General features: G+C 38.8%; 1 protein-coding gene across 1 annotated transcript in view; it reads right to left on the reverse strand.

Moving 5' to 3' along the window:
• Positions 1 to 339: 339 nt before the first annotated feature.
• The window catches only part of LOC107670809 (TBC1 domain family member 12-like), a 12477-nt gene continuing 428 nt past the window's right edge, over positions 340 to 12388 (reverse strand). The window contains exons 2-14 of the mRNA XM_016463575.1: positions 11293 to 12383; positions 9072 to 9198; positions 6747 to 6868; positions 5316 to 5398; positions 5035 to 5152; positions 4839 to 4945; positions 4585 to 4665; positions 3598 to 3692; positions 3424 to 3495; positions 3219 to 3347; positions 2825 to 2934; positions 2169 to 2427; positions 340 to 1884 (exon numbers count right to left, since the gene is read on the reverse strand). Of these exons, the coding sequence (XP_016319061.1) occupies positions 1795 to 1884; positions 2169 to 2427; positions 2825 to 2934; positions 3219 to 3347; positions 3424 to 3495; positions 3598 to 3692; positions 4585 to 4665; positions 4839 to 4945; positions 5035 to 5152; positions 5316 to 5398; positions 6747 to 6868; positions 9072 to 9198; positions 11293 to 12383 (2484 nt within the window). The 3' untranslated portion in view covers positions 340 to 1794. The remainder of the gene's footprint in view (positions 1885 to 2168; positions 2428 to 2824; positions 2935 to 3218; positions 3348 to 3423; positions 3496 to 3597; positions 3693 to 4584; positions 4666 to 4838; positions 4946 to 5034; positions 5153 to 5315; positions 5399 to 6746; positions 6869 to 9071; positions 9199 to 11292; positions 12384 to 12388) is intronic.

The following is a 12388-nucleotide window of genomic DNA, read 5'->3' on the forward strand; positions in this document are numbered from 1 at the left end:
TTTCAGTGAGACGATCACTTCGGACAAATTAAGATCAACTTTAGTCTCTGCTATAGGAATGCATTTGCTATTGCCAGATGGCATGTTTAGTTCTCTTTAAGTGACAATTCACACAGTGTGAATCCACACAACTCCAGTCCATCAGTTAACATCTTACAAACACATAAAAGCTTTGTAAGAAACAAATCCATCAAGATGTTTTAACTTCAAACCATTGCTTTCTAGCTAAAATAAGAGACCTCTATCCAGAATATTTAAAGTTAAGGTTCAAAGTTAAAACACATAACCACCGCTTTTCCTTAACTAATGGACCGGACTTAATGACTCATAGATTGTTGTGATGTTTTTATCAGCTGTTTTGACTGGTTATGATGGCACCCATTCACTGCAGAGGAACCATTGGTGAGCCAGTGATGTAATCTAATCAATTCATTTTTGGGTAACTACTCCTTTAACTCTTTAAAAATGCTAGCATATTTTGCAAAAGATGCTAGACATGAAAAGACATATGTCAAGTGCAAGTTTACACTGAAAAATTATGGGAAAGCAGTACAGTGAAATGCAAAAAAATACCTTGTGTGAAAAGATACTAATACTGTACAAAGCTAGCAAGATCATTTTTTTCTTTAGCAGGATTTCATTATATTTAATGTTTAAAACAATGACTTTATAGCACAGTGGACCATAAACCTCTCATCAAGCAGCAAACTTCAAAATACATTTTCCAATGATCTGCAAATGGCACTCTTCAAGGACATACTGACCCCAGGTCTGGTTTGCACCTTCTAATAAACATTACATTTTACAAGATATTGTATAAAAAAAAATTAAAAAAAAAAGACAGGAAGACAGCAGGTCTCCAATACTGGGATTTTCCCACATCTACACTAGAGCCCTCACACCAGAAACGTACATTAACAACTGTCACATAAGAAAACTGTACAACAGTGAGGAAGATTTAAAAAAAAAAAGGAAAAAGCAAGAGAAACTATCCTTAAATTAAAAAACAGACATTAAATAACAAAAAAAACATCTGGAAATGTCAAGGTTCATTCTTTTGGAGTGTAGTAGAAGGTGCAAAAGCTAAAAGCTGATCTCATTTGCCGCTGGTTGGTTAGTGTGTGTACATGTTACATAAGTGTGTTCAAACCTTTTATTTAAATGAATATAGCCAATTATAGCAAAGCATAAAATACCCGACAGCACCTGTTTATAGAAATCTTTATATGCTCTTTTATGGATTTTGGCTCTAGGTCTGTGTTTTTTTGAGACACACTGAGGATGGTCACAGTTCAATGGCTCTATGCCTGCTGTCAGTGATGTATGTGTTAGCAAACAGGCTGAATTCAGATAAATGGAGAAAAACAGCTTAAACACATTAACGGCAGATTTGGTATGTGCTAATGAAAGGCTACTGCAGGTTGAGTGTGTAACAGAGGGCCTACCGCTGGTTCACATCAACCAAAGGAGTGTCCAAATAATGTGGCACTGACCTCTGAATGTGTGTGTTTTCTTCTAGTCACAACATTACAAAAGTAACATTGACAAAGTTGGCACATTATACAGTCACCTGACTCACATTTCTCTTATTCTCTTACACAAACACACGCATAAACACGCTCGCGAGCGCAAATGAAGAAATGTCCCTTCCACAGGACACAGGTTCATTAGGAGATTCTTCAAACAGGACAATCAGCACATCAGGGATGATCCTGAGCTGTCCCTCAGGCACACTGCAGAGGTCAAAGTGCTGAGTGATGACTGCCATCACTTCCTCTGGGACAGAGTCAGCTGTTAGCTTCTTAAGGCAGGACTGTTGCTGCTGCTGCTGCTGCTGCTTTTGTCAGTTTCTTTGAGTCCATCTTTCATCAGAGCAGAAAAGACCTGCAGGAGGGGGAAAAAGAGTAAGTTTAGACTGCTTTATATCCTTCATTTGGATTCAAATAAGCATTTTCTTTATGAAGATCACATTAAAACTCACTTGGATAGTTTTTAACATGCCTTTATAATTTGATTTTATTGGTTTACCATTGACCAAATGATCATATAAATATGAATTACATTGCTTAAAATTAATAATCAAAAGCAAAAGTGAAATAAACCATCTCAATATTTATATTTAATTAAAAATAAACGGTCTCACAGTTGTAAATGTGTGTATTTCTGACCTGGTTCCACCGACGGTTGTTACTGATCATCTGCGTGTTTGCGATGCAGGAGAAGAGTGCGTGTGCAGGAGTGTTTTCAGGCAGCCGGGAAAGGAACTGTGCACTATGGATGAAATCCATCTGCAGTAGAACATCCTGGTACAGCCTAAGAATTCCCAGTCCTGTCCGGAATAACGCCTCCTCTCCATCTCGGCAAAACACATCCCAAACACGACATGCCACGTCCAGCGGTAATGACTTGCTGTACAGAGTGAAGATCCTGAGAGAAGGACAGAAAAAAGTAATAAGAGAGACGTTTGCTTGAAGTGGTACAGATGCTCTGTGTTTTTGCAGATGGGAACTGTAAGGGATTTAATAATTATTAAAAGGTTCCATTAACGATTCACAGTTTTTAGGAAGAAATATTTGAAAACAAGATAGTACATTTTGAGAAAAGATATTCACACTTTTTAAATGACTTTAAAAGTTTTTTTTAGAGGCAGCATACATGTAATAACATAAAACAGAACATAAAAGCAGCCCTAGAGGGCGATAAAGAGCTACTGCAGGAAAAGATTGCTTCTGAATCTCTCCTCTGATTTCAAAACAAGGAAAAGAAACAAGAGAGGAGAGGAACGAACAAACAGCTGGAAGAGAGATTTTAAGAGCAGATTTACCAGTCTATGAGGTAAAAGTCAGGCGTCAAGCTGTTGTTCTGAAAGTGCTGGAATAGTTTGGGAAGGTTCTCCTCAAAAAACACCTCAAACGCTGCAAAATACTTCAGCATCTTGGGGAAAAAATAAAATAGCACTTCAGTACAGAGCATAACTCCAACTTAAACACAAGCATGATCAAAAGCACAACACTGAGTGTGTAAGATAAAAGGAATGTCCGGCTTTTGGGAGTTCTTTTGTCTGGCAAATGAAATCTCTATAAGTGGGTCAACAGATGGTTGGAATAAATGCTGACTGCAAACGCAGACACAACGCTCCCTCTATTTTGAGAGCAAATGTAGGTTTTGTAGCAGGTCTACTAAAATACGTTTGATGAAGAGAGAGTGCATGTGTGTACCAGGTCATGGTCCACTCTGAAGAAGGCCATCTGGCATGGTTTGTTAAGGAGGTTGGCAAAGGCAATGAAGGCATCGGCTTCCTCCAAATTCAGAATTAGAACAGCAGCAATGAACGACATCCCCTGAACCTAAAACATGCCACATACACGTCAAACTCTCAGTGAAGAACATCTCTGAACTGACATGATCCAGGATGGTACTTACATAGCCTACATCAGGTCTGTAACAGGTGTACGCCCCCAACACACTGTGCAATATATCATGATAAGGTCCACCCTGATGGAAAAAGAGAGAGAGGAACAAATTAGTCATGATGGAAACAAAATTAAAATAGCCAAAAAATAATAATAATTGCAGTACCTAAACACCTGTTCTTACCTTCTGGAATATGTAGAGAGAGGGGAAAGTTCTGGAAATATCCAGCTTGATTAAATCCAGACTCGACTCTCTGTCTGCCAGCGACACTCCACAATCTAATAAATTAAAACCAGATGAAGTCATCAGTCAGGCTACAGCTGGTTGACAGAGCTAAAAAAAAATAGAATTTTATGGATTTGTTCTGAAATAGCTTAAAGGATGTTTTTGCTGCTTTAGGCAAAAGCACCTGCTAAATGAATAAATGTAAGGGTAATAAATAAATGAGAAACAAAATAGCCAATGTGGATTGTAATAAAGTAATCTTCAGCTACAAAACAACAATATTTAGCTACATACTATACTGTGCAAAAGTTTTGGTTCGGTAAGATTTGTTTTATTATGCTTATGAAAGAAGTCTCTTATTCTCACCAAGCCCGCATTTAATTTGATCAACAATGCAATTAAAAAATACAGTAATATTGTGAAATATTTTTAAGATTTAAAATGGCTTTTTTATTTTTATATAGTTTAAAATGCAATTTGGTCTTGCAATGTACTTCAGTGTCACACAATCCTTCAGAAATCATTCTAATATACTTATATGTTGCCCAAAAACATTTCTTATTATTATCAAAGTTGAAAACTTTTATTAATATTTTGAAATTTTGAAAAACATAATATTTTTGTGGAAGCATTTTTAAGTGATGATGCAAATGAATCGTTGAATTAGAGTTTTGACTGGTTTTCGAAAGCACTGAACAGTTTAAACTGGTTTAAAGAAATTCTCACCATCTTTGCTACTAAAGACTAAATCAGAGATGTTATTAAAACTGTCTGTTACAAGAAAGGATGCAAATTGTTTTAATGGCTCTCAAAGAGCATATTAAAATCTCTACAGTATTCACTTCGTTTACAGCAGAATTATCATGGATATGTTGTAAATATTCTTTGTATCTTCCAGTCACATGTCAGAGTAGATAAGAAAAGTTTTTATAAGAACAAACAGACCTTCATTTTCATTGACCGAACTCGTCTCACTGAAGCTCCTCCACTTCTCTTTAGCTCTGGACAGGAAGATCTCGTAGAGTTCTAAAACACACACACAATTGCTGTGACAAAAGCAACAGCTGCTTCCTTGTCAATACAGTTCATCTGGACACAATCTGTGTTTGTTTGTGTCAGATTGATGTTACACAGAGGCAGAGGGCCACAGATGATCAAGACTAACCAAATGTGAGGAGTGCAGCAGTTGCCATAGTTACCTGGGGTGATGTTAAGCTCATTCCCGATGGCGAGGCTCCAGACCTTCCCGCGGACGCTGGGCGGGACGCCCTGCCACCAAAGTTCTCGTACACGCCGTGTGTTACGCCTTTGTCATGGCAACAGAACACATCATTACAAGGCATTAAAAGACATCAATAAATCCACTTTTTGTGCATATATGGATGGGACACTTACATGCTTTCCCAATTAGGCAGGACTTCAGAGTTCCAGATCACCATGGCATTGGCGATGTTCTCCTCCTGTCGGTATCGCGCCTTCATTTGACGTTTTTTCTTCTGTGCCTCTTTCATCTCTAATCAAAAGAAGAGAAATTGTTTGTGTGTGTTTGGATAGGCAATGAGAGGGGCAGCTGTGCTGAAATTCAGGGGTGTATGGCCAACAGATCAAGTGTCAAACGTCATTATCATTGCAAATGCTCAAACGAGTGTGTGCACAAAGAGACACATGTTACTCACCCCTTCTCTTGGCCCCTGCAACCATCTCACTGTATTCCTGCCGGTGTCTCTGAGATTCCTCTTCTGATTTAGCAGGCAGGTACCTAAAAATACAAGAAGTCTTTGAACCTGCACAAACATAAAAACCCTTCACCCAAATATACACTACTGGTAAAGTTTGGGGTCAGTGAGATTTTTTCATGTGTTATTGAAAGAAGTCTCTTATGCTCACCAAGGCTGCTTTTATTTGATCAAAAATACAGTAAAAAGTGATATTGTGAAATAATATTAAAATGTGAAATATCTGAATTTTAAAATGTAATTTACTGCTGTGATAGCCAAGCTGAAGTTTCATTACTCCTGGCTTCAGTGTTGCATGATTTCTAATTATTATCAATGTTAAAAAGAACTGCATTTATTTGAAACAGAAAAGTGTGTAATTTCTGTACCACTAGCATGACTAAACAAAATTAAACAAGTAATGATTTGTAATAATGAGTTTTATGAACACTGCCATTAGTAGAGCAAATCAATATCCCTGCCCCAAACTTTGAGCCAGTGTTGATGTATCATACATTAAAGTATTTTTAACATAAAATAAAATACTTCAGCTTCAACCTAATCACAAAACCAAATCTGCTGCATGAAGCTAAAAGGGATCATCTCTGCTTTACACATTAAAAACTGACCATCTGTAATAAATAACTACAACTTTCTGCAACACTTTCAAGATTTCAGAAAGGATTTATCCATGTTTTCACTGGTACAACTCCAGTATGTCAGTTGTTTTGGGGTTTTAAATTTAGGCCAAATCCTTAAGTCAGAGGAATGATATAAAGGCTAAAACAGACATGGTTTATGAGGAAAGTGTATGGTCCTTCAGAGGACTGAATTCACTCTATGGATGAAGTTTTTTTTTTACTTTTCTTTGGACAGTGCCTTCAGAGCAGGGACGTAACCACCGTTAAGTCAATATTCGGAATAGTGATGTGGGCTTTTCAATTGTTAACTATCACATTATTATTTCTATTATTATTAATAAATTATTACATTTGGTTCCCCCAATCCTGAATATGTGGTACATCTTTGGTTTAGAATCATTTCCTCTCTGTAAGCATGTTATCTGGAATGCAAACTAACTACATTTCAGCTAGTTTCAATCCACAAGTTACAATCAGATGAAAAGCAATCTCACTCAGGGGCGAAATCTGCTTGGTTACACAACTATACAAAAAGCCAGTTTTCAATTATTAACAAATAAGCAAAGAATATCCTGTTCTGCTACACATTATAAGAATTATGTAACAATAAAACCTGCTCTTCAGGTTTATATGCACACATTTGGTATGACGGCTTGTGTTTCACCAGCAGTGCCCAGGGAATTTGGGTAAATATTTGATTAAATGGAAGCTTGCGCAGCACTTGAAGCTGTAGTTCACGTTTAACACTTACGCAGGTCTGTCTTCCAGAATGAGAGCAGTGGTGGATAAAGGCTCAAACTCCAGATTCTTGCGTCTCGTTGGCTGAGGGTGAGAGGGTGGTTCTGTGGCGGGTCCCACCCTGGACTCATACTCCTGAAAAAAAAGGAAAGAAGAGCAGTCATTATGAGATTACAGCAGATCTTTGTCTACAATTTCTCAGCTGCCACATGTATCCGCCGGAGGAAGAATTCCGTCATGAGATTCCCACATGCTACGAGTGAAAGGCCCAAAGGCAATACCCTTAATGCTAAACCCATATTACAACTGAAGCACAAACAGCATGACTCCAATACAAGGTCAAGCAGAGAAATAACACATTTACATTCACAGAGCAATTGCACAAACACCAAGGTGAACTGTAGTTTTTAGTTTATGTGTATACATACTGGACAAAGCCACAAAGTCATTATCTAGGTCTATCAGTCAGACTTCGCAAAAAAAAAAAAAGAGGCATCCTTGTACTTTCTATGTGAAGTATTGCCAGCTTTATTTGGCCATGATGTTAAAATGTTAAAGGGGCCATATGGTACGATTTCAAGTTTTCCTTTCTCTTTGGAGTGTTACAAGCTGTTCGTGAATAGATAAGATCCCTAAAGTTGCAAAGACTAAAGTCTCAAACCCAAAGAGATATTCTTTATAAAGTTAAGACTGGTCCACGCCCTCCTGAAACGCCTCGTTTAAACACGCCACCACATGTCTATGTCACGAAGTGGGAAGATTTGCATAACACCGCCCAAATGTTCATGCAAAGAAAGAAGGCGTAACTTTATTGTTGCTGCCACCGCCGCCGGCATGTTGTGAATGGTAGGGGCGTAACATTTCCGTCACACACTTGAGGTAACGTTATTCGGCCAATCACAATGCACTGGATAGCTGGCCAATCAGCATAGACCTCGCTTTTCAGACCGATGAGCTTTGTAAAAATCGACGCGTTTCAGAAAGGCGGGGCATAGAGGAGAAACAATAATGTACAGTATGTGGAAAATAATGTGTTTTTTGAACCTTAAACCGCATAAACACATTTCAATACAAAAAATCGACGCGTTTCAGAAAGGCGGGGCATAGAGGAGAAACAATAATGTACAGTATGTGGAAAATAATGTTGTTGTTTTTTTACCTTAAATCGCATAAACACATTTCATTACACCAAATACACAAAATAATGTTCTTTTTAGCAACATCATATGACCCCTTTAAAGGATATAATAGATTACACAGACACGGTCAGTAAGAATTCTGTTAACTGAAAAAGGAGGATCTGAAAAAAGCTTTACGATTTGTAAGACATAAGCTTTCGTGTGTGAGTTTATCGGAGGTCTCTCTCTCACTGGAATACAGAGAGACACCTGCAGAGTGTGGAGGGTGAATTGAGCACAAATCCAGAGCTGAAAACAACACAGGCTCAGTCATCACTTACTGAAGGGGAAGAGTAAAGACAGCTGCACAAAGCCCACGCTTGCCCCACACACACTTGTCTCTCCTGGCTGACACACAAAATGATGCAGAGTTTCCAGCAGTAATCTCAATCCTTCTTACTCTGTCATTCTTAGTTTCTCTTCCTCCTCTTTCTCTTTTGCTTTCTCGCTCTCTCCCTAACTCTCTTCTGCAAATACTGCCTTCCCTTGCTATCTTTTCTCTGCACAAATAAGGGTATGAACGTCAGTGTTTCTAGTCATGGAAACAGCAGTACTGTTTCTTGGGTTATACATACTCTAAACACATTATAAACTATATAGTGATCAACACAGTCAAGTGACAGTAGAAAGATTCATAATATTACAAAAAATTCAATTTCAAATAAATGCTGTTCTTTTAAAATTTATATTCAACAAAGAATTCTGATAACCAATATATTAGTTTCCACAAAACTATTAACCAGAAGCAAACCATTAGACTATATTAAGTAGACGCAAATTATTTTCAAAACTATTTTCAACATTCATATTAATAATATTAAATGTTTTTGAGTACCAAATTACATATTAGAATGATTTCTGAAGGATCCTATATCACTGAAAACTGGAGTAATGGCTGCTGAAATTTTACTAATATTTCACAACATAACTGTTTTTACTCTATTTTACTCTATTCCTGTCAATTTAGGCATCACAACACCATAATGTTCAGTAAATAAGCATAAATAATTTCAAATATCCAATACTGGGAGATTTTTTTAAAATACCGACTTTATGTTGCACAGAAAAGCAAATCAGAGAGGTTTGAAACATGAGAGTGGTTAAATAAAAACTGAATTCTCATTTTTGGAAATGCCATTCCTTTAAACCGCCTCTCTTACCTGTTGTATGGTTTTAGAGTCTTTTGGAGGGATGTCCCGCAGTGGAATTTTCCCAAACAGCTTCCATCCTGGAGCACTGTGGGATGCTGCTGTCCTTGACTCTTTGGACTTCCAGGAAAACAAACTCCTTTGAAGACAGAAGACAGACAGGAAGAGAGACCAAAAGAGTGACTATTTAAAAACACACTCCACATGATTTTATCATTAGAATAAAAGAGAGAGATTCTCAAACAGTTAAATAAGTCCTTGTAGCCTTTGATATAGAGGCCAAAATATGACAACCATTAAACTCATTAAGTTCAGACTATGACTATAGGGAATTAAGATCTTGGACAGCTCAGCAGAGTTAATGCACTTAATACAGGAGATTTTAAAGTGTTCATGGAGATACAGCAGCACCAGCATCCTGCAAATAAACCTTGAGCCACAGTAGCAGGTGCCATTTACACAAACACACAGATAATGAGCAGGCCCTGCTGTGGAGATGAGCTCATTATATATCTGAACATGCTTTCTGATGGGACAATCGATCTAATGCCGTCTTAATTACATAATAAATCCAGTGAGGCAGGTCAATACTGTCCTGAGAGAGATGGATAGGATGACAGACATAATAGTGAGGGAGACGGACAAAGAGAAAGTGTGACAAAGGATGACATGGTATGATACAGCTGGAAAGGAGAAGTTCGTTCCTGTAAAAAAAAAAAAAAAAAGGGGGAACTGAAGATACGGAGTGAGCAGAAACAAGGTCTCAGCAGCAGAACACCATGAAGCCCAACTCATAAAAGCTGACATTAACATTCCTCAGAGAGTGTGTGTGGGTGAGTGTGTGTTTTTTTCCATACTAAAGTCTATGAAGGTCTTTGTACAGACCAAAGCTCCTGGGAAGAGGACTCCCTCTGAACTCTGGTATTACATTACTGGTGCAATAAGGCAAATTTCACCCCAAACATAACGGAAACAAGTCAGATATGCAGTCTGATGTCATGCAGTTTGGTTCTGATGCAAAATTTTGGCTTCATGTAAGTCTGAGATGACAAAATGTTATTTAAAATTGGATTTGACTTTGATCAAGCAAAGCGGCTTCTCTTCATCAAACATCTGAAAACATAACACAAGGAGTGTGTTCAAAGTAAATGGCACACTTCAGACCTTCTGTGAAGCATGTCTATGAAGAAAGAAGCCACAAGTGAGTGGCAGTCAAAGCACCTGTTATTACTCATCATTCATTACCTGATCATGCGAGCAACAGTGTGACTTTTGCTCTAAAACAATAAAGTGCTTCCTCACAGATAACAACACTACAAAAAAAGCATATAGGCAAAATTTGAAAATAAAATGCAATGATGATTCAAGAAAAAGCTTTAAGGAATTAGTCGGAGATGTGGTGATTGTGTAAATCTGTGGGGTTCCATGTTCTGACATCCTGATCCAATTTTCTCTCTCACACATATATTTGTAGGGATGCATCTGTAAGGATGCATCAATATTGAGTAGCCAATCCTTTTCATGTTATGGCTGGTAACATCATCAACAAATAAAAAGTTTTTTTTTTTTAGTTGTTTGCGGTAAGTACCAATTTTTTAAGGAGTTAATATTTTTATTCTGAAAGGATCCATTAAATTGTTCAAAGGTGAAAGTAAAAACTTTAATTATTACAAAAATAGTTATTTTAACTTTCTAAAAAAATCCCGAAAACAAAATGCATCACACAAAATGTTTCCACAAAAATATTAACATTAACAACTATTTTCAATATTGGTAATAAGAAACTATTTTCAACATTGATAAGAAATGTTTTTGAGCATCAAATCAGCATATTAAAATAATTTCTGAAGGATCATGTGACACTGAAGACTGGCGTAATGGCTGCTGAAAATAACAGGAATAAATTACATTTTAAAATATACTAAAATAGAAAAACGTTATTTTTAATTGTAATAATATTTCGCAATATTATTGTTTTTACTGTATTTTTGGTCAAATAAAGGCAGCCTTGGTGAACATAAGAGACTTTATCGAAAACAATAAAACAAATCTTACCTACCACAAAAAAAAAACATAAAAGTCCCTGAAATTATCCTGATCATATCATGCATCATGTCCTATAAATACAAGCAAAAAAAAACACCAACAGAAAGCTGTAACTGTTTGTAGACATTTGAATGGGGCAACTGTAAAAAGGTCAAAAAAACGTTTACTGCAACTCATCAGACTTTACCTGGTCAGAAACTCAGCAATGCCGTGTCTCTTAGTGCCAAGTGTCTGGTCAGATGAGGCATCAGTGTCAGTTGCAACCCTGTCTGGAGCACTCTGCCGCCGGCCCCCCTCGAATGCTTTCACAGCTCCGAGACATTCATCCACACCGCCCTCTGCTCCAAAATACCCATCATCCCCGGGGCTCAGAGGAGTGGCATCACAGCTGAGGGAGACTGTGTGACCGGGCTTAGTCCAGAGGTTCTGGGGCCTGAGCGGCGGAGGGCCCGTGTCGCTGAAATCCTCCTCCGGGCTCGGGTCTGTCTCTGTGTAATCGCTGGTGTTTTCTGCCAGGGGAGACAAGGACAGCTTGGCACTGAGGTCTGAGAGGGTGTCTGCGGGATCCGGGTCACAGGGCCGGGCCTCCTCTGAGCTCTCAGCGCTGGCACGACTGATCCTTTCACATGACCTCCCCATGGAGAGGACACCTTCGCTTTGATGAACAAAGACACGGCTTTCTGGAGCAGGAAGGCCACCCAAGGCTCTGAAGGGGCCTTGAGACAGGGTTTCATAACTGTTCACGATCAACAACCCCCCATTGCCCACTTTCACACCTCTGTCCAAAGCAGGCACCTTCCTGTTGAATCCTTCTGCATAATTCAAACACCTTAAATGAGTCTCATCATGATCCATGTGCTCATGGGTAACATCTCCATTAGGCATCTTCATATCCGGCAAGTTTTTACCCGTAATTGACACTGCAGACCTCAGTTGTGAATTTAAATAGCCTTTGTCGGGTTTATTCAAGCTTTCGGCTTCGGAAGTACCTGTAACCCGATCCGGGCCGGACCGGGTTCCCCCCTCTCCTCCTCCATCCGGACACACCATACCCACCTCCAGCTTCCCGGGAAACCCGTTTAATACTCCGGCCCTGCACCCCACCACCAGCGGGGAGAGAGACGGCAGTCCAGCACCACCCGGATTCGCATATGCCGAACTGTAAACAGAACCCTCCCGTGCGCTTTCGGTGTCTGAACCGCAAACGCGTGCTTTGTACTCCTCCCGGTTGTCGTTGACATCGATGGACGGTGCGAGTCCCGGCTCATCAGCAGCATCCTCCA

Source organism: Sinocyclocheilus anshuiensis, unplaced genomic scaffold, assembly GCF_001515605.1.
Source record: "Sinocyclocheilus anshuiensis isolate Anshui unplaced genomic scaffold, SAMN03320099.WGS_v1.1 scaffold784, whole genome shotgun sequence".
Taxonomy (NCBI): domain Eukaryota; kingdom Metazoa; phylum Chordata; class Actinopteri; order Cypriniformes; family Cyprinidae; genus Sinocyclocheilus; species Sinocyclocheilus anshuiensis.